A 24939-nucleotide genomic window follows, 5' to 3' on the forward strand; every position below is an offset into this window, starting at 1 on the left:
AAAATTCCCATTTGTGTAGCACTTTTGTGTAAATTACTTTTTAATATATTCAAATACGCATTTTTGTTCATAATATTGTCAATAAAAACTAATTCGTCCAGCTCATATGTGGATGTACAGCCCCAGACAAGCACACTACCCCCTCCATGCTTTACAGTTGGCCTTAGATTTGAAAATTTTAATTCTTCATTTTTCTTACACCACACCATTCTTCGTCCATCTGATCCAAAAATGAAAAATTTACTTTCGTTGGTAAAAATGACATCGTTCCACCATGTTTCTTCCTTGAAAACAAATTCTTTAGCAAAATTTCATCTCTTCTTTCGATTCTGTTCATTCACATACGGTTTCTTCCTAGCTACTCTTCCATTGTAATCACTATCTTTTAAGGCTCTTGCGGATTGTTTGGGGATGTACCTTCTTCCTAGTCTCGTTTAAGAGCTCTGTTGCTAATTTTGGTGCACTGAGTGAAGGATCCTTCTTCATTTTTCTTATTAGTTTCGTCTTATCACGTGCATCCAACTTGTTCGGTTGGCCCTTTTGGGGTATAGAGTCTAGACGATCCTCGTATTTGAACCGTTTAATAATATTTGCCACTGTACTGTTACCCATGTTGAGTATGGCAACAATTTGTCTACATGATTTCCCCTTTGCAGTGTGAAAAATCACAAGTTGTCGTATATTACACGTGGTATTGCTTTTGCGTGGGATTATACACGTGCACGTAACGGTTATCGAAGAATAACTGATGAAATAAAGCTTATTAGTATCATCCGAACAGTCGACTGTGTTTGTAAACAAACACTTATTCTAAACTCGAAGTAACTCTGCGTAAACACTCAGAAAAGGTGCTACACTACCAAGTGTCCGAATATTAAAGTAACGGAAAAATCAGACAATATTTTGTTTAAATCGTGTTATTTACCAACTACAGTAAGTTATGTAAATAAAACTTATACTATTGTTTACTAAACATATACGTTAATATAATACTTGATTACGTTTTTGCTTGTTTTGTTAGAAACGAAGTTATGATGTGATAATGTAAAAATCTCATAGTGTCCGAATATTAAAGTTACTCACTGAATTTCTCTTCGAACTAAGGGAACTCATTGAAGTAAAGTCAATCTATGTTATGTTTACATATTCGTAGAAGGTACATTTTACATATAACTCAGAGTTTCCACGCTAGCATAATCTTAACACAGACGTGCTATCTTTTTGTCTGGGAGTGTAATTCAATCAGGCTTGATAAGGCTACATAATCGGCGAAAGGCACAGCGAGGGTACTAGTTGCTTCGCAACCAGTTGCTCGTGGCAAGGGTGGCGGCCACTGTATTCGCGGTGGCGGTGGCTCGCATCGTTCTCAGAAAGAATCATCCTTCCCTCACCCCTTGTCGCGCATCACCGCGGTGGATGTCTCGGTTGAAACCACCAACACGGTGTACAGACACCACGAACGACCGTGGAATCTTGTTGAAGTCTTATCCAGGAGTTCGTCTCACCCTCCGCATCGAGGTCCTCGTGGGGGCGAGTCGCCACGCCTCCCCCGCGTCTATATAAGCTATCGGACCGACGTGGAAACCTCACTTGCACCCCGGCCACGGTCAAGAAAGGGTATACGCGACCCGTTCACGAGGATTGTTCCGTTTTTCGAGCCAACAGACGAGACGTGTTCCGATCTTTGGACCCCGGGCATAGAGGAGAAGAGACAAGTCCACGAGTGAACAAGAGTCATGAAGTCCTCCGTACTGTGGTTGATCTGTTTCCTGGTCTTCCTTGCCGATAGGACCCTCGGTGGCCCTTACTTCGACGAAGGTGAGTAGTCCATCGATCATTTTAAAGCTTTCTCTCTGGCTTGATTTTATTGTTGAGGTGATTCGGTACATACACACTAGAATAGATTTTACATCTTTTTAAGCATTTCTTCGAAAGCTGTTTCATTGTTTATAACAATAATAGTATAATAATATGTCTTTATCGTATCAGGATCGTTACGATTCAGTTTCCATTCAAAAATTGTCGATAAAGAATGGAAACACTCGGTTAAGTTGCTTATGTTTATTTGAAAATACTTTATCCAATATGACAAAATCCTCTCCATATGGACTTTCCTCGATGTCGCAAATTCGTAGTATTAGATGATCGTCATTTCAACAACAAAGTGAACAAATTAATTAATCGGTTATTCGTTGTAAATTAAACGTATAATACTATAGTCTACGAGCTGGCTACGAAAAAGAACAATACAAATTATTGAATTGAAGAGTAAATAAATTATGCAATAAATAAAATCGAATCGTGTTTAATGGATCATAAACTTTTTATGAAGTATAAATAAGTAAGGAGTATACAAAAGAAGGATAAGTATAAATAATTACATTAATTATAATTTTGTTTTAAATCTTTATTATGTGTAACTTAAAAATCAATATAATACAGGGTGAAATAAGTTTTTATGAGCATTGACAATCTGACTCATCATTGACATCTTCGTCGCTGGCATAATCAATATTTGCACCCTATTATTTAAATTTTAAAGAATTGCTTTCCTGTTTACTAACTTATGACGATATTATCATTTTTCATGTACTTAGCTACCATTCTGTCTTCTGGCAATTGTTATCCCGGTTTTTTAAGCGATAAATAATATGGAAACGAATTCGCCAGAACTGCACCTTGGCATTAAAATTTAAACAATTTTTTTACAAATTTATCGACTTCTGGCAACGTTTAAGCCCCGACCTAGACTTCTAGCAATAGCTTTACGGGATTTCTACAGTTAAAAACTATAACTACACAAAATTTCAGGGCTGCACTCAAAGATTTTATTTTGATTAAAAATTAACATGTTTGACCGCTCGCCTACGCTTCCAGCCCCGGGAGCGCCTTCTAGCTGCAGCGCTATGGTCTTTGTTATCTAGTAAGGAGTGTTTTTAGATACAAATTTTCGTTGCACCTTATCATTTCTGATTTTCGTAGCCAGCTCTCCGTCTACTCGGTAACGGTAGACTATTCCTTCTTTACTGAGACCTTCGAGCAAAACAATTGCAAAGAAACTATAACTATACAATAAGAATTGTTATTGTAAAATGCTTCGAGTCTTTCTTCCTTGTTCTATTCAAGTATTTATACACGAGAATGTAAATTAAGTATGCATTGCGTTACTTCTGTTGCATCGGAGTTATTAGAGCAGTGATTATTGACTACTACGTTGCACATTTTTGCTACCTACACAATCGCTATACGTTCGATCCGTTTATTCCACGAATCTTATTTTATTTTACAAAAAAAGAAACTTTTACTTAACAGAGGATTAATTGATATTCAAATTAAACAATAAGTAGTTGAATCTGTAAAGATACTAATTGTCTCCGTAAAACAAATCATGGAAATATCTCATAAAATTTCTTCAGTCAATTTTACCGGGATTTTCACATTACGGAGTAGAAGATTCAATATAAATACATTTTAAGCGTTTCAATTTCACATCAATGAGGTTCTCTTCGCTAAAACATAACAGAGCCATATTATCGTGAACATTTTTTTTATCTTAACTGATGTTTCTTAATTTTCTTAATGTTCTCTATTCTGTCTTATTGAAGATGACCTAAATGGTACAGATTTGAAACGCTTAAAATATATTTATAATTCATCAGATGCTTGTTTCAAGACAAATATTAGCTTTCGCTGTGTATGTATAATTTACGTGAAATTTATTATTCAATTCTTGGTATTGCATGCTACGTTACCTTTTTCGTTCAAGTTCTTGTGCATTGTGCTTTGCAAGAATCATAATGACATAACCTATATAAATATAAAATTAAAAAAATTAACAATTAATACAAATGACGAAAGCAGATACAGTAACATAAAAATAGGAAATAAATTAGAGAATACAATAATAGTGAAGATTGATAAGATATAGTCTATACAAACAAAATTGATTATACTATCAACACTTCATCTTATAAGTTGCATTCATCTATATCAGAATCAGCAATATAACTATTTAAAACTTCCTTAACGTCGCTGAATATTTAAAATATTGTTAACAATAGCTGACTTGTAATACGAATGATGGTAGTTGACACATTTATTCAGAACGAATCAAAGAATTTCAACACGCGTAGAAGAAACATTTACGTTTTATACATTTGAAATTCCTTATATTTTGTACAATTAAATTTAAAATTGATGTATTGCTCCACGCTTTATACTAGCAATGTTTTAAGGTAATTGTTTCGAAATATTGTATACAAGTAGCGAAAAATTACCAATTGGAAACTCTTGTTAAAGAACAGCGTTACTGCTTTCATAATATATCAATACGTATATCTACATATATGTATACATTCGTAATACTTAAGAAATGATTGTGGCAATAATACTGATTGTTACCGCGCAACTTCTCTACATTCAGTTTTAGATTTTAATAAATTATATCTCAGCAACAGTGTGGTCAATAATTGTTATTTTTTTAAAATGTTTTTCAATTTCGGTTTTTATAACGTATCAAATTGTTAGCAAGTGCTATCAGCGCGTTTTGATTTAAATTAAAAAAATTCACGCGAAAATCTGTTCTATATGGGTCTGCGTTACAATTACAAAATTTTGATATCGTTTTTCATAAAATTGGGTTGGTCAATTTCAACCGAAATAGACTCATACGATTACCTAATCAAAGAACAATGAACTTTTTGTTAAAATCCTCCATTAGATAAATTCATGGAGCAACTACCTTAACGTTTAACCGTTTGCACTCGAGGCCTTTTTTTCTGGTATCTACCAGCAACTCGAGATGCTTTCTTAGCGTTCTATTGCCACGAATGCTAACATTATATTGACTTCGAAAATGAGATCTCTAATTTGAGAGTTGCGAATTGGGTCACCTTTGCCTCAACGACAATCATTTTCATGACACTTGGAGTTCCAAAGAAATTACACCTGAAGAAAACCTAGCGGTGACTGAGAGTCAGCTTTCCGAGTGCAAAGGGTTAAATTGCCAGTTCGGTAGTGGAGAAGGCATATCGCGTCAGACTGCGGATTACGTCTAGTGGTACGAACCTGTGCTTGGTCAGATGCTTGGTTGACGGATCTGTTCCGCGGTTAACCGAAACGTCAACTGCTGTCACTCGCAACAATGTTATTAGAAGATATTAACATGATACATCGAGTTATTCCATAATTTATCGTTTCGAACAAATGCATCGATCAACAAATTTTACGTGTATTGATACTGACAGCAGACAGGCTTCGAATGAAATCTTCCTCTAGAATTGAGCAACGACTTTTTTAAAAATTCGAGGGGCACGTCGACTCTTATTTAGCATAATTTGTTAAGCATACATATGTGTATATTGTTCTTTGAACAATTAATATTTATTTAAAAATGATGAATGTCAAATTAAGAATGTCATAAGTTACATGTTATGATGGATTTATTAAAATTAAATTATTTTTTTTTGGAATTGTAAAGACCAAGAACTGTATTTGACTATAATTTTTCTCAAGTGAAACTCTTCTGTAAATGTGAATTTTAATGAAAATTTTAAAGCGACAAGCATTGTATTTTAGAATGTTACTAACAGTATGATATTTTCTTCTGCTTTTTTCATTGAAAACTTTAGGAGTCTTTCGGTGAGAGTCTATGAAAATGATACTCTTCCTAAAATAATTATTTTCTGAAAATTTAAGACGATATCGTAAGCAAGGTGTTTTAAGTATTGTGTTTTAATCTGACTACTGAAATGAAATCGTTCTTTGAGTAACTATTTCTTTAAAAATGTTATAAAACCATATTCAAAATATAGGTGAATCTATCAAAATAAAATTCTTTCTTCAATAATTATTTCTTTGAAAATTGAAGACGGCTATATTTTACGATGCCAAAGTATTTTCTTATGGAAATTTACATTTTCTCCGAACAGGAAGTTCCCTTAATTCTGCACGATTGCTTTTAAAGTATTTTATTAAGTATCAACAGGTTGCCACGAGATTTCTCAACTCATTCAATAGATACACGTTACGCAATGGGGACGATTGCGAAGAAGATGAAACCAACTTTGAACTGGCAAACGACCTTAAAGGGGGTTGATTTAATTGAACGCGTGTTTAATCAACTTGAACGGTTTCTCTGGGTCGTGTCGGGACTTTGTAGCGCGGAAACATTCAACAAAGTGTGACATCGAGTGTACTTACTTAAACGAGTTTGGTGAATTATAGAAGTTCGTCGACGTTCGAACTAGAACGCACGTGCTTCGAGTGAATTTTAATGAGGATTCAATTGAATATGTTTGGTGCATGTTCCTTCGTCGAATTATAGAGGATGTAACTGGTCGTGAGCCGAATGTCAAGTTCATACTATCGATATATATATATATGAGTATGTACGCTCAGCTTATGTGATTAAGCTCAACAATGCTTTAAATTGCATTACACAGAACAGTGTTGTTGAATATTTTTGTAAGATTACGACTTGAAGAAACACGAACATCGTCTGAAATTTTGAATAATAATTACGTGGCATATTTTAAATGAATCGTTTATCCTCTATTGTCATAATTATTTATTTATTAATGAAACATTTGACGTAAGGTAGGCAAACCAAGACAACATTTATTCTACTTGCTTTCACTTTAATGCAAATGAATACACTGTATTTATGCATACACATAAAACTGATTATTCGCTGTTTAAAATAAAAATATTTCTAGTTATTCGCGATTCTTCCAACGATTAAATTTATTAAAACGTTTTTCACCAGTAGTTCCGAAGAGTATTTTTGTATAATTTACATCAAGTAACGTTGAATATGTAAATAAGAGGATATTTATTTCGAAAGAATATATTAAACATATCACCAACAAAAGGACTTCAAGATTTTCTAATGCAAAGTACTGATTGTTATGTACTTCATTGTTTAAATTTTAGCATTTCCTCTATGTATACAGAAATACATTATACACGATGAGCCCCGCAAAGCCTATCGTACCCTATAATATTAAAAAGAATTTGTCGAATAAGAGATAGTGAATATGGATCTTTAATATCTAGTAGGAGGTTAGAGGTTGATATCAATAAATTCGATTTTCTTATATATTATTTATTTATGCAAAGTACTAGGTTGTCTCAAAAGTTTCTTTCGTGAGTTGCATTCAATTATTTTCTGTGGCAGTGTTTATATAAATAGACAATTTAATTTTTTAGACATTGATGCTGTAACAGTAATGAAGCGAAATGAATCGTACACAATTCAGTAATATAACGTAAAACATACAATATTGTGTATATATTAATTATTAATAAAACGAAAGAAACTTTTGGGACAACCTAATATTACTTTTGCAATACTAATGGATGGTTATAAGATCGTAACGATAGTTTTTCGTGTTAATCTTGATTAATTTTCTCTGATAATAGTTTTCTGACATTTTCTCCGAGTTATATGTTAGTGTACACTTATTTAAACAGGTCTCGTACAAAGAGAGTCAGACTATTGTAAAATAAAAATCATTTTCATTTTATTTAACTTCCCGATTTATAGGGAAGTTATTGTATTTGCCCCTAAAATGAAAAATCGATTTTTTAGCAGATTTCCATGTTTCAAGGTCATCGGAGTAATTTTAGCCTACTTCCAACAAATTATTCGCGCGCGCGCGTGTGTGTATGTGTTTGTAACGTTTTCTAAAAAACTAATAGCGAGATTAAAATGATCGATGATGCGATCGATGTGTATCAATCTAACCTAGAGCTGATTAGATTTTGTTCTAATTCGGTCCAGTAGTTTTTTAGTTTTTTAAAGAAAACTTAACTCAATAACGCAATCTAGATCGGAAAATATAAATTTATGAGTGAATAACTAAACGGAAATAAATAATATATATACATATATTATTATTATTATTATTATTATTATAATTATTATATTTATGCGTATATAATACATGTATATATACATACAGGGTGGCCCAAAAGTATGGAAACAGACAAATATTTCCAAAATGGAACATTTGTAAGAAAAATGGTTTAGAGATATGTTTTAGGGTTTCAAAAATTCTATTGAACGATCGCGTCCGTTTGACCTTCAAAGGACCGATCAAAGTCACGTCAAGGTAAACATGATTTTTTTAATGGAACACCTCATTTCTTATCATGCACTGTGCAAGCTGGCTACGAGACCTTTTCAAAACACTAGTTTCAAACATTTTTTTTATTCGCGATAGATGGCCTTGTAATCGGAAATCGGTTAGTTCCTTGTGTGGGCCGTAAAGGGTCGCACACAAAATAAACATGAATAGCTATATGAATTAAGCGAACGAGCAACAATAACCAGCTAGTTAAAACGTGACTGTTAAGAGTATTGTTCAATAAACTGAAGAGGACTATAAATACAAAGGGTTGAAACTTGAAACGTTTGCAATACACTTTTGCGATAATTCAAATTTAAAAATCCATCAGTATTGTAATTATTCTTCCAGAATATAGTAACGAAGTGGTTTCGATCCACTCCCCCGTCCATGTGGGCGTGAACGGAATCCCGTAATAACACGACATTCTTATTAGCGTGTACGCGGAATTTATGGGTCGACACGTTTCGCGTGGATTTAAATCACGTAATAAACAGAGATTCTCGTTGCGTTCGAAAATAATTCCTTCCCCGTTGTTCCTTGAAACAAGAAAATCCCAGAAGCTATCAAGCTTCCAACGAAAGTTGTGCGTTTGTTTGTGGTGCGACCTTTCGAGAAAGGGGCTTTTATTCAACGCCCACTTGTGCTTTTCGTGGGTGGCAATTAGTATTATTATAGCTTACAAAGAAATGAAAGTGTTACGTTGACACCACACTCTTTTTATTTATTCTCAAACATTTGTTCTTTCTTGACTGAGAAAAAATGGATCGATTTCTTCACGCGAGACCTGGCGACAATTAGATATATTTTAACCGACTTCGAAAAGGAGGGGGTTACTCAATTCGACATGTATATTTCTTTTTTTTTTAATATTTGTTCACCGATTATAACTTTTATATTTTTAAATATGCACAACAATGGTCATATAAATTTTGATACATTGGGTGCGTGGTAGCTAAAATCATGATCTTCCCAAGAATTAAACTTTCTAAAATATTTTTAATCAGTAATTCTCATAAAATTTTTGGCTGATTTAGAAAGAATGAAATAGCCAGACATATGGACACATACATCATGTATATCAATTACTTGTATTTAAATATATTTTGAACTTTTTATTTGTTAATTACTTTATTTACGGCCACATCAACTACAAGGTTATTAGTGACCACGTCAATGACTACAATTTAATTATTATTCATTTCTAATTTTATATATTTTATTAATATATTTACCAATTTGAGAAATTCGCTCCTATTGTTAGGGATTGTCTCCATACTATTTACAAATTTAAACTCAATTCGATCGATATGGTATTTCCTGACATTCTTCAATTAAATTTACTGTAAGAGGTTTAACTGTAAGAGGTTCGTCGCAAAAGTTGCATAATGGTGGCTGTGATTTTGTTATTTTGTAACAATGAGTCAGATTTTTGTGGCAAATTTTCAATGTTGATAGTGCCACTTGCAGTCTTCGTAGATTCGTTGGTGACATGTTCATCCATTCCTGGTTCCAGATTTCTCTTGCTGTGTTCTTTATTAAATTTTTTGTTTCATTTAATGTGTGTGATATTTGGACATATGGTTCTTCGAAAAGGTTATTTAACATAATCTAATATAAAGGAAATAGAAATTATTTCATACTTTTAACCAATTATATCTAGAACTGTTGAGTATTCATATCAATTAACTAGAAATTATTTCATACATTTTAGTGCAATTTTAATATTTTTTCGAAGTCATTGCGATTGACAGTTTCTTCTTAGAACCTCCTTTCTTATTTTCGCCATATTTCGACGGATTACGTAAAAAATTTGATATTACTTTAGGGGATCGCTCAAGTTTACGTGCAATTTCCCTAATTCCCAGTTCTAGCTTGTTATAAGCTAAAATTTCGCCTTGCTCTTTCTCAGTAAGATATTTACCGCGTAGTATTGTATTAATTAATAAATAAAACTCTGAATTAGATGAAAATTTTGTGACAAATACGCTTGAAGTGTGATGAAAATGAAGGTGACTATAGTTTTGCACCGATTCTATAATGTTTTTCGACTTTATATCGATATATGCTTAGACTACTTTAGTAGATTTCCTCTGAGATTAATTATTTACATCGCTTTTTCATATTATCCAACTACTTTCTTTGAATTTTTCTTTTAAGTTTAAAAAATCTTAAAAATATCAGTGATGCTATAGTTATGCACCGCAGTGTATATGAACGATGGAGAGGTGTGTACATGTTGAGAAGATACATGAAAATGTACAATATGCCACATTGAATGCCTGAGAAGGTCGTAAGATTAACATAGTTGTTGCAGGGGAATCTAAACAATTTCACGATACCTCTAAACCAGTGGCCTAGGGGAAAATTTCATAATTCTACGACGAAGATGGTACGCCAAGAGGCCAGGATATTGAAACATCGACGATGTCCCTAGGGCAGGATGTTGTCGACAGAAAGTAAGGGCGAAGGAGAAATGCCTAGCACTTTGGATTACGTTAATTCCAGCGGTCGCTGATAGGAATACTAACGACTAAGAAAATGCAGGAAGGAAAATAAAGAATTTGTCATTATGGGTGCGTCTGGCTCTCGATAATCTTGTCAGGGATCAACCTCGACGAATTGATGAATACCTCGGCAGAGTGTTGTTCGACACATCCTCACTCACTAATCATAATTCATCCGTGATCCAATCAATCCGAGCTTTTACTTCAAACAGTCGACATCAAATTTGTAACCTTGATTGTGTCGGAGGATATGGGGAATACTTTCAGAGTATTTGCAGTGTATAAAAATATTACTTTGGATTAATCATATAAATCGTTACTTGATACGAAAGAATTATTTAAAAGTAATGCGAGTTCAAGATTTATCGTTCTGATTATTAATGAATGTTTTAAATATATAGTATTGATAATTTTCGTCAACTATAAGCACAGTTGCTGTGCTACAGCACAGTATAAAAGTAAAATATAACTTACATTTGTATACATAAATATTAAATAATATGTAAAAGTAAATGTAACTTATACTAATGCAAAAAAATATTAAATAATATGTAAAGAATCACTTAAGATATTTTAAAGTGCAGATTGGAATTATGTAATTCGAATAGCCAGTATTAACTTACTTATTATATACATTTCGACTTTTAGCTTTAAATCATCTTCGATATCTGTAAATATTATAATTACTAGACTGCGGATCTTTATGCATTTATGCATTTAAAAAGATTGAAAGTAAAGTTCATGTTATAATATTTGCAGAATAAAATAAATTCCTATTTAGATTCAATTTTTGTAGGCACGTTCGCGAAGATTTTATTTTGCATAAAGATCCGCAGTCTAATAATTACACTAGACTTTTTAAAAATTCACAAGGTTCACTCGTATAATTTAAAGTGTAGTAATAGTGAGAGAAAGTAGTTCCTTTGATATAAAATTACGAATTTTAATTATAATTTTTATAGAATATAATTGAGAATAATTACTTTATTGCTAAGATAGAACAAAATATTGTTCTACATTTGCATATACGTATAATAATACGTATTGTCTGTAATGACAGTGTCCGTATTAGTTACAAGTAGTTGTATATAAACGTGATATTAAAGAAATTAGTATTTACGTTACAATTATTATTATACTACATATATTAAAATTGTATATTTTCTTGAAAGATATTATGGAACCTGGTGAGACCAAAACGTCCATTATTTAAATATTTGTCACTTTTGGATAGTATTAAATAAGGCAATATTTAATTTTCCATTTATCTAACATTGCAACAGAAGCAATAAAAATACAGATCCTCGAATTTTTTGAAATTAAACACTTGGTCAGCTAACTCAATTTTTGTTTTGACTTCATTAATTACGAGGTCGACTCATGGTGGATTTTCTGAATTGTTCATATGTATTTATGGGTTATGTGCATGCCCACATTCAGACTGTTAAATATAAAGTAAACTGGCTTCCCGATAAATAACAAAATTGATTTTCTCGACGCTTTTTTCGCTCCGAGGCACTGCAAGCCATGCTAATATTTGTTCTCAACGGTTAATGGGAGACGAAAGTTCGTGCTATGGTAATTTATAGTAGTGTTTCATGGAAACTGATGATATTCAGCCTCGAGGAAAAGGTGGAAAGTGGATTTACAGATCCTGGTCAAGGTTTCTCGCGAGTAGTTCATTATTTTCTCCGAGAAGAGTTCTCGTGAACGTGATGTGGCTTTAAATACGGTTCCACATAGTGATAAAAATAATGAAAAGCGTTAAGAACAATTTACTGTCGAGGGCGCATTTTAGTTCATAATTAAAAGAAGTTTAACACTAAATAATAATAAAAGTCATTGTTTGGTGAAAATTTCGAAGATGCGGAAGGCACTTTGTATGGTGCAGGCATCGTTGAAAGTTAAGGTAAGGGTGTTTCATGAATTTTCATTGAAAAAACTTTAAACGCATTTTTCTCAAAACTATGTTTTGTCGGTCGGCGGCAGTGATTACTCCAGAACCATTGAACCGATCCTAATGAAATTTTAACAACATATTCTACACACGAATAGCTTCGGCGGGTAATAGAATTGTCTTACAATTTTATTTGTTGCTATATTTTCTTGGCCAAAAACAATAAAAAAAACCTCGTTTTTTGTTTTATTTCTTTAAATCTTCACCATTTTGTTATTTATCAATAAATATTAATTGTCGTAGTACCCGCGAGAGCCACAGTCATACCCAATCTAAATATTTCTGATTTTTTCGTTTCAGATGAACCGTTAATTTAATATTAACACCGCCAGCGACATATGTACTTACTTTGAGAGAAGTTACGTTTGCCTGTATTTGTTGAGTATAAACAGTAATGAAAATAAATAAACAAAATTTTTTTATGTACTTTGAGAATGTACTTATTAAGCCCAACAAATTTCATATCAATATCTATAACAATTAACTCCGAAAAACAATGTACAAAAACAGCCTTATTTTAAGCATCTAAACCAGAAAAGACTGCTTTCATCACCTGCTACTTCTTCTAGTGCTTCGACTAGCAATCTCCCGGAACTCAACTCATCTTATGACTCTCCTTCCAAGGAAACAGTACATTTAACACCCAAAGAAGATACTCCGAATTTTGTGAAACCCTCCTCATGCACTCCATGTAGAAAGAAAAGGAAACAGGAAACTACGGAAACCCCATCTAATCCGGAAGATATAGACCGGGCTTTAAATCCAATTAAAGAAATGCTATCTCTCCATTCGGACGCATACGTATTGAACTTTACCCAACTCAGTGAATTTTTACTCAAAGCTAAGGGCAATTCGAATCTTATCCATCTGGCTCAACTATACACTGATGACTTTTCGCGTCTCATTCGCCAGCTCCGGGACATTTACACTAGTCTTACCGAGAGATCTATCAAAAACAGAGTCACAAGAATCATTAAAAAGCTTGAACTCTACCTAATGTGGCATGAGGATCCTTCAATCAAGTACGACTCTTCCTCCTCGACTGATATGGACTCCTCTTCTTCGACCCTTGAAGACTCCAGACTCTTAAAGGATCCCGCTTCTTTGCCACTCAACTAGGACCATGGATCATTCTAACAGCAAGTCCACTCTTAAAATGGAACTTAGTGCTGTTTTCTGGAATTCTAGGGGCTTACTTAACTCCACAGAAAAATTACAAAAACATTTGCTGTACTCAGGTGTGTTTACAGGTGTTGTTCTGTTGTTCATACTGTTGTTCACAGTTTGTGCAATATCTCCGATAATTTAGAATCTGGTGTAGTTAAAATACACGGAGTAGTACCAGAAATTGTCCTGGCGGGATGTTACAGGGTTCTCAGTTTTAGCGTGTCTCAATCCGAGTGGGATTCACTTTTTCTTTCAATCAGTGCTCTTGGTCTGTGCCTAATTTTTGGAGACTTCAATTCTCATCACACGGTCTGGAACTGCTCCCACAATGACTTCCATGGTGCTAGACTCCTTAATTCCTTAGTTGACTCAGACCTAATTTTAATTAACGATTATACGTCCACTCACGTAGATTTCTACGTAATTTTTGCATCTCCGAACATTTATGACAAAATAAAACTTACAGTCTTCGAAGATATATTCCCGAAAAAACTTTGTACATTAAAAACAACCTTCGTCTAACCTCAAAGAAAACTGATTGGTCTCTATATTACCAACTAATGGAGAAGAACTACACTAACTTCCTCCAACCTGACTTTCTGGCTCTCGAAACTGTTGACAAATACAGTTATTTCTATAAAACTATTACTGAAACAATTAATAAGTGTACTTCCACTAAAAAGACACAATTTTTCAATAGCCATAGGAACCCTGTTGCCTGGTGGGATAATGAATGCTCCAAACTAATACGTCTTAGAAAGGCAGCTCTTAAAAAATGGAGATTTTCGCATCATCTATCTGACATCGTTGAATATAAAAAACGCACGGCGGCTGCTTGTAGATATATCAGGAAAAGAAAGATCAGTTATTTCCGATCTTTAGCCGAAAATATTAATCTTAATACCGATCCGACATATGTATGGGACAAATATAAAATCCTGAAGAATAAGTGGGCCAACATTAACCGCAAAACATCAAATTCGGCCGATCGCGTCACTAAAATTGAGGATGCAATTAACAAACTCAGTCCCTGTTGGGTTCCAGTTGATTCAAACTTCAATAAACACCCGAACAATCATTCTCTGAGCTTTTCTTTTAGTCTTCAAGAGTTTAATATTGCTCTCTCTAGTTGCAGTCTTAACGCTTCCCCCGGCCCCGACAAAATAGAGTACTGTCTTGTTACTCATCTCCCTCTTAAGATGAGACTCATATTACTTGATCTCTATAACGAAATATATTTAAACAGTAAATTCCCTTTGACATGGAAGGCTAGTACTACCTTCTTCATTGACAAGCGAGATTGCGGTGGCGTTAGACCCATTTCGCTTACATCATGTCTTTGCAAGATTATGGAAAAGATGATTAAGTCGAGATTTCAATGGTGGCTGGAATCTATAAATTTGTTCCTCCCTCACAATACGGGTTTAAAACTGGCAAGTCCTGCTCAGACAATCTTGCTCTACTCACTGTAACAATTGAAGAAGCCTTCCACAATTTTGGATGTTAAAAGTGCATTTGACAATGTTCTACCCGACATCCTGATTCAAGAACTTATCAAACTAGGCTGCCCCGGCAACATCGCGAAATTTGTTACCTTCCTGACTTTCGAACGTGATGTCACCTTTGTCCTAGATTCTGCCTGTTCTATCACAAGAAAAGTTTTTAAGGGTGTACCTTAGGGAGGAGTGCTTAGTCCCTTACTGTATATAATTTATGTTACAAGTATCGCGAAAGGGCTGATTAGCAATACTCTCATAACGCAGTATGCTGACGATATTGCTCTCATTATCCGTGCTTCTATTCCTCTCTTAGCCAAAAAGTCCATGGAAATGGCTATCTCTCAGATTAGCGATAAACTAAGCTCACTGGGTGTATCCCTATCTCCCGATAAGACTGTTCTAGTTCATTTCAACAAAAAGGGGATATTACCTGGTTCCTGCGTCATTAATGTTGAAAATTGTATTATTCCATCCAGTCCAAGTGTAAAATTTCTTGGTATTACCTTCGATTACCAATTAAACATTAAAGAGCATACTGAGCCTTTACAAGTGTTTAATACGTTCCATTATAGAATATAATTGTTTTATTTACTTCTCTAAATCCAAATCCGATTCCCTTCTCCTTAGAATCGAGAGAATTCAATTTGCTGCTCTGCGTACTGCCTTAGGATATCGAATTTCTACTCCCACTAACATTCTTCTGGCCGAATCCAAAACTTGGTTCTTACATGACAGGGCTACCCTGCTAGGCAAAAAGTTTCTTCTTAAGAAACTCTCCATTACTGGTTCAGACCTATTTAACTTAATAACGAAACTTTCTACAGCTTATCATTGGAATGACTTGTTACAACACTCCCGTGCTATGCTACCTACTCTAATCAATCCTCTTCTTCCTGAAATAACCGCTCTAAGCACAGGGTGCAACTTTCCTTCTTTCTACATGACTATCATATTCTTTGCTCTACAGTGACACTAAACTCGGATACTCAATCAAAAATTCCTCTCATTCCAATCTTAGTTTCCTAAGGCACTATGACAGTAGACCCCCAGGTTCAATCTCCTTCTTTACTGATAGAAGCCGCAATCATCAAACAGAGGAGATTGGTGCAGCTTTCTTCTCTCCGGAACTAAATGTATCGTCTCTGGTAGGCCTAAACAAGCATTTTTCTACGTTCTCTGCAGAATGTATTGCAATCAAGTGCGCCTTGAAGCACGCTTCGGAACTCTCCTATGAGAATGTTTACATTTATTCCGATTGTCTAAGTGCTCTATGTATGCTCACTATGAGTTCTTTAAGCACCAAACTTAACCCCATTCTTATAGATATTAAGAAACTTATTGTTGAAAGTTCTTGCAGCGTTACCAGGTTTTTTCTTTTTTGGATTCCGGCTCACACTGGTATCTGTTTCAATGAACATGTGGACAGCTTGGCAAAAGAAGCTTTACACCTTGAAGCATCGCCTGAAATCCTGGTTCCCTACGCCGATTTTCCTTATAGCTTTCGGGAATATTCCAAGAAACAAACTGAGAGTCAACTGCTTGAACAAGCCAAATATAAAGGCTCTAAATTTTTCCATCATTTCAATAAGAAACTCCTTGGTTTGTCTGTAAACGTCTTCCTAGGGAATTTGTGACCTCAGTCAACAGAATGCGAGCTAACCATGTACAGCTAGCCTCCTCCTTATATAAAGTTAATCTTGCTTCCAGTCCTAAGTGTCTATGTGACTACCCTGAACAAGACTTGAACCATGTCATATGGCAATGTCCACTACTCGATCTCGGTAGAACATAAATGATTAAGAAATTATGTGACAAAGGCTTCTTCCCACCGTACTCGATAGACATATTTCTGTACAAACCTAACATTTCTCCGCTAATGATAATCTTTAAGTTTCTGAAAAGACACGAAGTATATTTGCAACCGTTATTTAGATTCTAAGTACACTGTATATTATATAAGATAATGTTTATAAAGCCAATATAGTTCTAGCGTTAATATGCATAAACATGTGCATATTGGTGATAATCCAATTTAGGGTTTAACAGCGTAATAAAAATTAATATACACACTCCAATTTTCGTTTAAGTTTATAATTATTGATAATTATAATATGTTAGCGACCGGTCGATATATTGATTTTTCGGAGACAGCTGATCTGCCGTTGTTTATATCAGCGTAATATTAATATTTGCGTGATGTTATCTATTTTAAATTGCTAATATTATGTAGAAAATAGTGTAATCACAACATGATAAAGTAACATAAGTAGAATTAATGTGGAATAGTGAGACGGGATATTCAATTGTCGTAGGCACATGCGCATTCAAAAAATTTTCAGAACCATTTTGTTTAAGAAACAAGGAATGGTTAAACGAAATTGTATTGTACATTCTTGACTCACTATTACGAAAACGATAATTCTATAGCTGCAATTACTATATTTTTCAGGACATCCTGTTATTGAAATGATGGAAAAATTTAGAGCCTTTATATTTGGCTTGTTCAAGCAGTTGACTCTCAGTTTGTTTCTTGGAATATTGAAAGATAGCTGAAAGATCATAAAACGAACATGACGAACTACGAAACTTTAGTTACGGTGAATATTAACAGACAAATGAACAGTTTATTGCTCTTTGTTTCTTTCGGTTTCAATGAATATGAGATAGTAGAGAATGAAAAGTGGTTCGTCGAGCTATAATTTCAACGGGTTTTACTATTTTCATAATATTGCTTTTATGGCATTGTTGTTTTTGTTTAAAGTATATTAAAAAGACTTCCATGGATTCTTTTGTACAGTGTAATATACTATCAAATATAAATATTGTAACAGGAGGTAAAATAACTAAAACTATGTAATATTTTCCGGCACAACGTACTGAAATAATTAAATATTAACTGTATGCAGAATGTAAATTCGAATACGAAAGAAAAGAGAAACACAAAAATAAAATTTAAGATCAAATATTGAAAATTAAAAAACTTGTATTATGTCCAAGTTAAAAAAGATGATGTCTTATCTAAATTTGAATAATATTTAATTATAAATTATTTTTACTTTACTTTACTTTACTTTACTTTACTTTACTTTACTTTACTTTACTTTACTTTACTTTACTTTACTTTACTTTACCTTACTTTACCTTACCTTACCTTACCTTACTTTACCTTACTTTACCTTACTTTACCTTACTTTACCTTACTTTACTTTATTTTACTTTATTTTATTTTATTTTCATATAAATGATTTTAAAAATCATTTATCGTCTGCAAAGTATCCTTCTGTTTATTCTTCTTATAATTAACATATATTTGTTAGAAATATTAGTTTTAAATTATTTGAGCAAGAAATATATGTTCGTTTTGTTCAAAAGTTCTGGGGTAAGTGCCGTGTGTTTCAACACGGTCCTCTTTCCAGAAGGCAGAGCCTTCCCCACTCCGTGGCCAGATCTTTCTAGAACATTTATTCTAATGTTTAATATAATATGGCATATATCACCAATCATAGCAATGCAACGTCAGGTTGCTTGCCCCATTCATGCGTTACCGATGGTAACGTATCGGTCATTGGATATTCGTTTTGGAGCCACCGATAATTTGTCGCCACTCGGCCCGCTCAGCTGTCTCCACCTTTCGAGAACCGCTCATTGACCGAAACAACGGCAGATCAAATGTCTCCGAAAAATCAATGTATCTACCGGTCGCTAACATTTTAAATAATTATCAATAATTATAAACTTAAACGAAAATTGGAGTGTGTATATTAATTTTAAGTTAAGCAATCTTAATTGACCTAATTCTGGCAAATGTTTATTACAAAATAAATATAAATGCTAAAACAAATTAAACTGTAGATATTAATTTTAATCTAAGAAAAGCAATCAACATTACGTTAAATAATGTGATACAATCTTTTTGCGAATAAGGTAACCAAGCGACTACTGGTAGACGAAATGAACGAGATACCGACGTGAATCGTAAGAACACGATTCCTCTGACCTCGAGGATATAGTATCTTCTTAAGTGAATCCGAGTCGCGAGTAATCCGCTTTACATTCCGGTAAAGCGTGCTGTAGTAATTTTTAGCTGGATGTCATTATTCCGAAGAAATAGGACTTATAGAAAATTTCAAAAAAGTCGAAGACGAAAAGGAGTACTATCAAATAAATTACAAAAAAAGAATAGGAGATCCCCATAAAAAACTACAAGTAATAAAAGTAGTGTAGTGTAGTGCTAGTCTATGCTGTTGCTAATTACAGGTATCCAATAAAAGGGTTTTCTGTTTTTGTTTATCTCTCTTATGAAGCACAAGCTGTCGTTTCAGACACCGCATGATGATCACTCTATGCTCGATCAAAAAAATTTCTTTGTTACACGAACAACATACACGATTTTTATTAAAATTTTATGGAATGTACGATGGACTGAATTGTTCTCTATATTACGATTTTGTAGTTCGGTTCACTATTAAAATAATTGTAATTAGCTCTGCTTCGCTTTTCTAACAATGCTCTAGTTGTGATACACTATTGAATCTCAATACAGCAACTATCAGATGAAGTAATGAATTGTGTTCCATTTTTGTTTATTCTTCGCTACGTATGAATAATTTGAAAAAATAACAATATATTAAAAATTATAGAAGTAAGGTTAGAAGGTCGAGAAGCAAGTCTTGATGGAAACCCAAACTTAATTTGTTCGATTAAAATTAGGATTCATTTAACGAATGCGAATAATTTAGTATGAATTATTATAATTTAATGATATTGATGTATAATATGTATTTCTGCATTGCAGACGACGACGCATTGCAGGTTGCAGACTCCGATTATGCAGACAACGCATTGGATAATTTGATACGAGCAGCTCAAGAAAAGTGAGTATTAGTTACTACATTTCGTTTCTTTCTAATGCAATGTGTTACTCCCTTCCTTTGTAATAATTTCCAATTACTTCTAATTTCTAAGTTCTTATTCTGTAATACGTATCTACGCATGTTGTTGGTTTAGAAAATTAATCTTATGCGAATTAATGTCGTGTTTCCATAATGAATTTAAAAAAAACAAGTGATGACTTATTTAATACGTTTGACATGGTGAAAGAGACATTGATGATACTAGAGAGAGTCAAATCATTCAATGTTAAGGTTAGTCAATGCAAATTTCGTCAATATCGATGAAAATAATTTACATGTTTTTGAAATACAAGAATAAACTTCGAAATATAAAAATTGTTCACGATATTGAAGAAAACACAAGGTTTTAAAAACATGTGAATGGATCTTATATTATTTTAAAACAGAACAATTTCCTTTTTTTCGGTGTTTCTAATAATTTGATGAATGATCATACATGTAGTAAAATAATTTTTCAACTCGATACTTCTCTAAGAAATTACAACCCATTGCAATAAATATGCCTTCAAAGATGTAAACTTCATAGATAATTTGTTGTTGCTATTTGTTGCGTGTTCCGAATTAAGAAATTTGTACGTTTCTTGATTTGAGAAGTGTAGCTGTTCCTTTTCCCATAGGGAGACAGTACAGTATTTTCTGGATAAATGAAACGAAGGACTTGTAGATAAATGAAACGGAGAAAGTAACTAATGGTTTCGTTCCAGAAATTGACCTTCCATCGAGGTTCACTATGTTGACCTTCACGTGACATTTAGTTCGTTTCGTATTGCCAGTTTTGTTTCTTTTTACTTATTTACAACTAAGTTACGATCAGAGCTGGGTAAAATACGTATTTTAAATAATAAACAGTAAATAAATATTTTATTTCAGATCATGCAAGTATTTTTTAAAATAAAATATTTTATTTGTTATAAAAAATGTTTAATATAATATTTCAACTAATATTTTATTTGAAAAACACTGAAAATATTTGTGCCATAGTTCGAAATATTTTATTTATTTAATTTATTATCAGCAAATAAAATATTTTTATTTCACTAAATTATAGTGTAAAGTATATTTATTTTGGTAATTTAAAACGGACGACGTACTTTTCCTCTGCATTATCAATATACATTCAATGTAGTTCTGCAATGAATACTTCTATTAAGAATTATCAATAAGAATCTTCATGAAATGAGTGATGGAAAGTATTGAATTTTATGCTTTATGTTATTAAAATGAAACATATTTTATTTGATGTGTTAGATTATCAAAATTAAATATTTATTTTGATTCTTTATTTATAGATTACCAAAATTAATTATTTTATTTTAAGTTTTATCTTATTAAAATAAAATACTTTATTTGCCGAAATTTTATGTCTCATTTGAAATGCTATTTTATTTGAATTCTGAAGAATCTATTATTTCAAATAGTATTTAAAGTATTTTCTTTACAAATATTACCCACCTCTGGTTAGAATCCATCGAGCGACGCACTGCACGTGTTTATAAACAATGTCTAGATATCATTTAAGAAATAATAAACAGGATACTTTTAAGGAATATTTTATGATATCAATTACAAAATTGTTGAAATGATTGCCGCCCTGTCATATGCATAGTTGTAACGATACGCGTAGTGTGTCTGACATACATTGTCTCATTCTCTTTCAGCCTATTGCACGGGCCGTAACGCATAGGATTTTTGTTTCTTTCTAATTACACTAGTTTACAGCCAAAATGTATATTCAATGCCACAATTTTTTTCTTATGTATTTTGGCGTACTAAACTCGAAAATCGCAAGACAAAAATTTTTCTATGGATACATTTTTTTATGTGAATTTTTGAATTTTTTTTCGGACACCAAGTACATATACAACAGCGTGATCTACAAGAACCGCGATAAGTTAATATTTTCATTCTCCGAACTGATGAAGAAGATTAAGTAAATACTAAACTTAGTATGGAAACAATTTTACTTTATTTTTTCTATTATTGGGTTGTCTAGAAAGTTCGTACCAATTTTTAAAAAAAAATTCAAAGGCACATTTGAATTTTGATATATATTTATTGAATTATATAAATAGCATTTTATTCCACGACCTTTCCACCTTTATAAGGGATGCACCCATGTTAATTGTTTTCAACCATTCCAATATAAACAGACGTGTACCAACTACCAAAAATCGGCACGGACTTTCCAGACAAACTAATATACATATATTCTATTACTAAAATAGCAAAGATATCAAAGTATTCTGTTTCTAGTGGATCACCCTGTGTGCCTTGAATTCTTCCAAGAGTAAAACAGCTCAATCTCTGTATTATCAATACAATAATAAGAATGAAAATATTTATATTTTGTATTAACAAATAATTATTTATATTTTGTATTAACAAATAATTATTTATATTTTGTATTAACAAATAATTATTTATATTTTGTATTAACAAATAATTATTTATTACAACGTTTGAATTGCTAGATATAAGCCATTTTTCGATTTGCAAATTTATTAGTTTCAAAATTCTTAATATTTTTGTAAATACAAACATTGTCCTCGTTTGATGTGACTTTGAACTCGAAAGAAAATTTATCATTCTTATTTATACATAAAAATTGGTAAATAATCAATTATATTTCATTGAGTAAGTGTATTTATTCTTTAGGAGTAAATTAAACTTGTTGAGGGTACGTCGCTTATTCGAGGAAAAATCGTTTCACTTATCAAGACATTACTGTTATCTCTTTCCTTATCCCCGTGTCGATGCCTCGATGTCTCTGCAAGGCATTGTTTAGATTCCCCTAATCTCGAGTAGACGTACCTCGTTGATCTACCTGTTTAGGCGGGCCTGCGTAAAACGGGGAGGAAATTGCGACCACCGACCGAAGGACTGCTGCAACAGTTCCAGCTGCAGATGCAACCTCTGGGGCACCAATTGCCAATGCCAGCGAGTAGGTTTCTTCCAGAAATGGGGCTAAGAAGTATCTTCCACGCTACGTACATACTCTGATGCACAATTCATATGATTTCATTTTATTTTCATTCGTTCGAGGTTTCAGCTTTCATCATCCTACGACATTTTTGTTAAAAGCGCTTCAGGATGATCGTCGAGTGCTTTCCTTTTAGCTCTACCAATCCGTTACAAATCAAAATTATATCCAACTAACAGCCTACTCGAGTTCACACAAAGAAGAACAAAAATAAAATTCCAGAAAGAACGAATCAAAATGGTTGTCAACAGCAAACCTCGAAACGCGTGTTTGGAGAGGGTGTACTTGTCCATTGATAAATTTTGAGATCGTCTCGACATTTTCTCTGCACGGTTGTTTCAATTATGACATTTATTATATCAACGATGTTCAACATTTGTCCTCTATTTTCTCCTCTCAATTCTATCGTATATATGTAGCTCCCTCGCGTGCAATATTCGAATAACGATCCTTTGTTTATCAATATTTCTCTTCCTTCCATCTTCTTGTTTTTCAAAACGTCCAATATGTACCGTCGTTTCCGCCCTTTTTCTTCCGGTTTCTACGAGTTAATCTGTACTTTGAGGCCTTCCGCAATCTGTTGTGAATAAAGAAACCCCATTGAAGCACAAAGGAATAAAGGTGAACCAGGTTTCCATCGTCTTCTTTGACGTTCCATTGATCTTCTTTCTTTTCTATGTAGAAACAAACGCGACTACGTGTTTGGAAGGGAATCGCGATAAGACTTACGGAAACTAAAAATCTTCGACCTAAGAATCGTAGACTCGAAAGAACGATGTAACGCGAGTGTGAATTATATTTTAAGTACTTTACGCAGCGACACGAGTAATTTAAATTGACACACGTCTCCATTCTATAAGTACAAATTTACTCGGTTACACGGCTATATTCGGTTAGTTAGTAATTATTTATACACTAACGTTTTTATTAATATATATAATGCAAGCGGAATTGGTTTCCGTTGAGTTCCTATTTTAAGTTATTCGACGAGACTGTATTTGGTCTGTAAATCGTGTCCGTAATTGGTCGATGTACACGAAGATGAATGAAAATAAATTGTATAAAAGAAGCGTGCAAAATACGTAGATATTAAACGATGAAAATTTTCGGTCAGTCTCGATTCTCTGGTGTTTTGGTACATGATCTTTTCCGATGGTGAAAATCGTAATTAAACGCTGTATAATTTCTTGGAGAAATGGTTAACGGTAAAATTTGCCGAATACACCGTCCTCTGATTGGTGTTCTTTCTAGCCACTTTTTTCAATCAGACGACAGAGTATTCCTACTTAATCACTGTCGGGGATGGTCATGATCCGATAACGTAGAATAATTGAAATTGTGACGTTAATTTCCGAACCGTGAGCCGCAAGACACATGTGTGCTCGGGAAACGAAAAAAATGAAAATTTCTCCTATTGAATTTTAAACGTACTTACCCTACGTCTACGCATACTAATTATACATTTCAAATACAACAATGGATGTTATTGTATCGTATAGGAAGGTGGATGTACATGTACCGATATATTATGAAAATATAATATATATTATATATTTACTAGACAACTCATTCCATACGCTTGTATTCCTGTTATTTTTTAGCGTAGAAAGACAAGGAAATTTCCAAGCGAAATCAACAGATGTGCGGGCAATTTTATTGTTTTAATTCGTCATTACTAACATTCAAACAAAAACAGAATATAATTATAAAATAGAATTAGTCATGCATTGTTAACGTAATAATGCTGGTACATATATTGATTATTTTGCATAAATTGACTAGTAACA

General features: G+C 33.2%; 2 protein-coding genes across 7 annotated transcripts in view; both read left to right on the forward strand.

The window, feature by feature from the left end:
* LOC128891250 (uncharacterized) overlaps positions 1–24939 on the forward strand; it is a 256897-nt gene that overhangs the window by 79735 nt on the left and 152223 nt on the right. The window lies entirely within an intron of this gene.
* Positions 1426–24557, forward strand: LOC128891296 (U8-agatoxin-Ao1a-like). 2 transcript variants are annotated; one of them, XM_054150714.1, is made up of 3 exons: positions 1426–1818; positions 20055–20133; positions 22978–24557. In XM_054150714.1, exons 1-3 carry the CDS (start codon positions 1737–1739, stop codon positions 23138–23140), a joined length of 324 nt encoding a protein of 107 aa, XP_054006689.1. In that variant the 5' UTR covers positions 1426–1736; the 3' UTR covers positions 23141–24557. The 2 variants fall into 2 exon arrangements, with proteins under 2 accessions (XP_054006689.1, XP_054006690.1); XM_054150715.1 differs by having other exon boundaries at positions 1478–1818; positions 23005–24557.

Source organism: Hylaeus anthracinus, unplaced genomic scaffold, assembly GCF_026225885.1.
Source record: "Hylaeus anthracinus isolate JK02 unplaced genomic scaffold, UHH_iyHylAnth1.0_haploid 12001, whole genome shotgun sequence".
Classification (NCBI taxonomy): domain Eukaryota; kingdom Metazoa; phylum Arthropoda; class Insecta; order Hymenoptera; family Colletidae; genus Hylaeus; species Hylaeus anthracinus.

Excerpts from the sequence above, each read along its gene's own strand:
- LOC128891296 (XM_054150714.1), top strand. The coding sequence starts at position 1,737 with ATGAAGTCCTCCGTACTGTGGTTGATCTGTTTCCTGGTCTTCCTTGCC. Across the intron at positions 1,819-20,054 it reads TGGCCCTTACTTCGACGAAG|ACGACGACGCATTGCAGGTT; the intron begins GTGAGTAGTCCA and ends TCTGCATTGCAG. Across the intron at positions 20,134-22,977 it reads ATACGAGCAGCTCAAGAAAA|ACGTACCTCGTTGATCTACC; the intron begins GTGAGTATTAGT and ends AATCTCGAGTAG.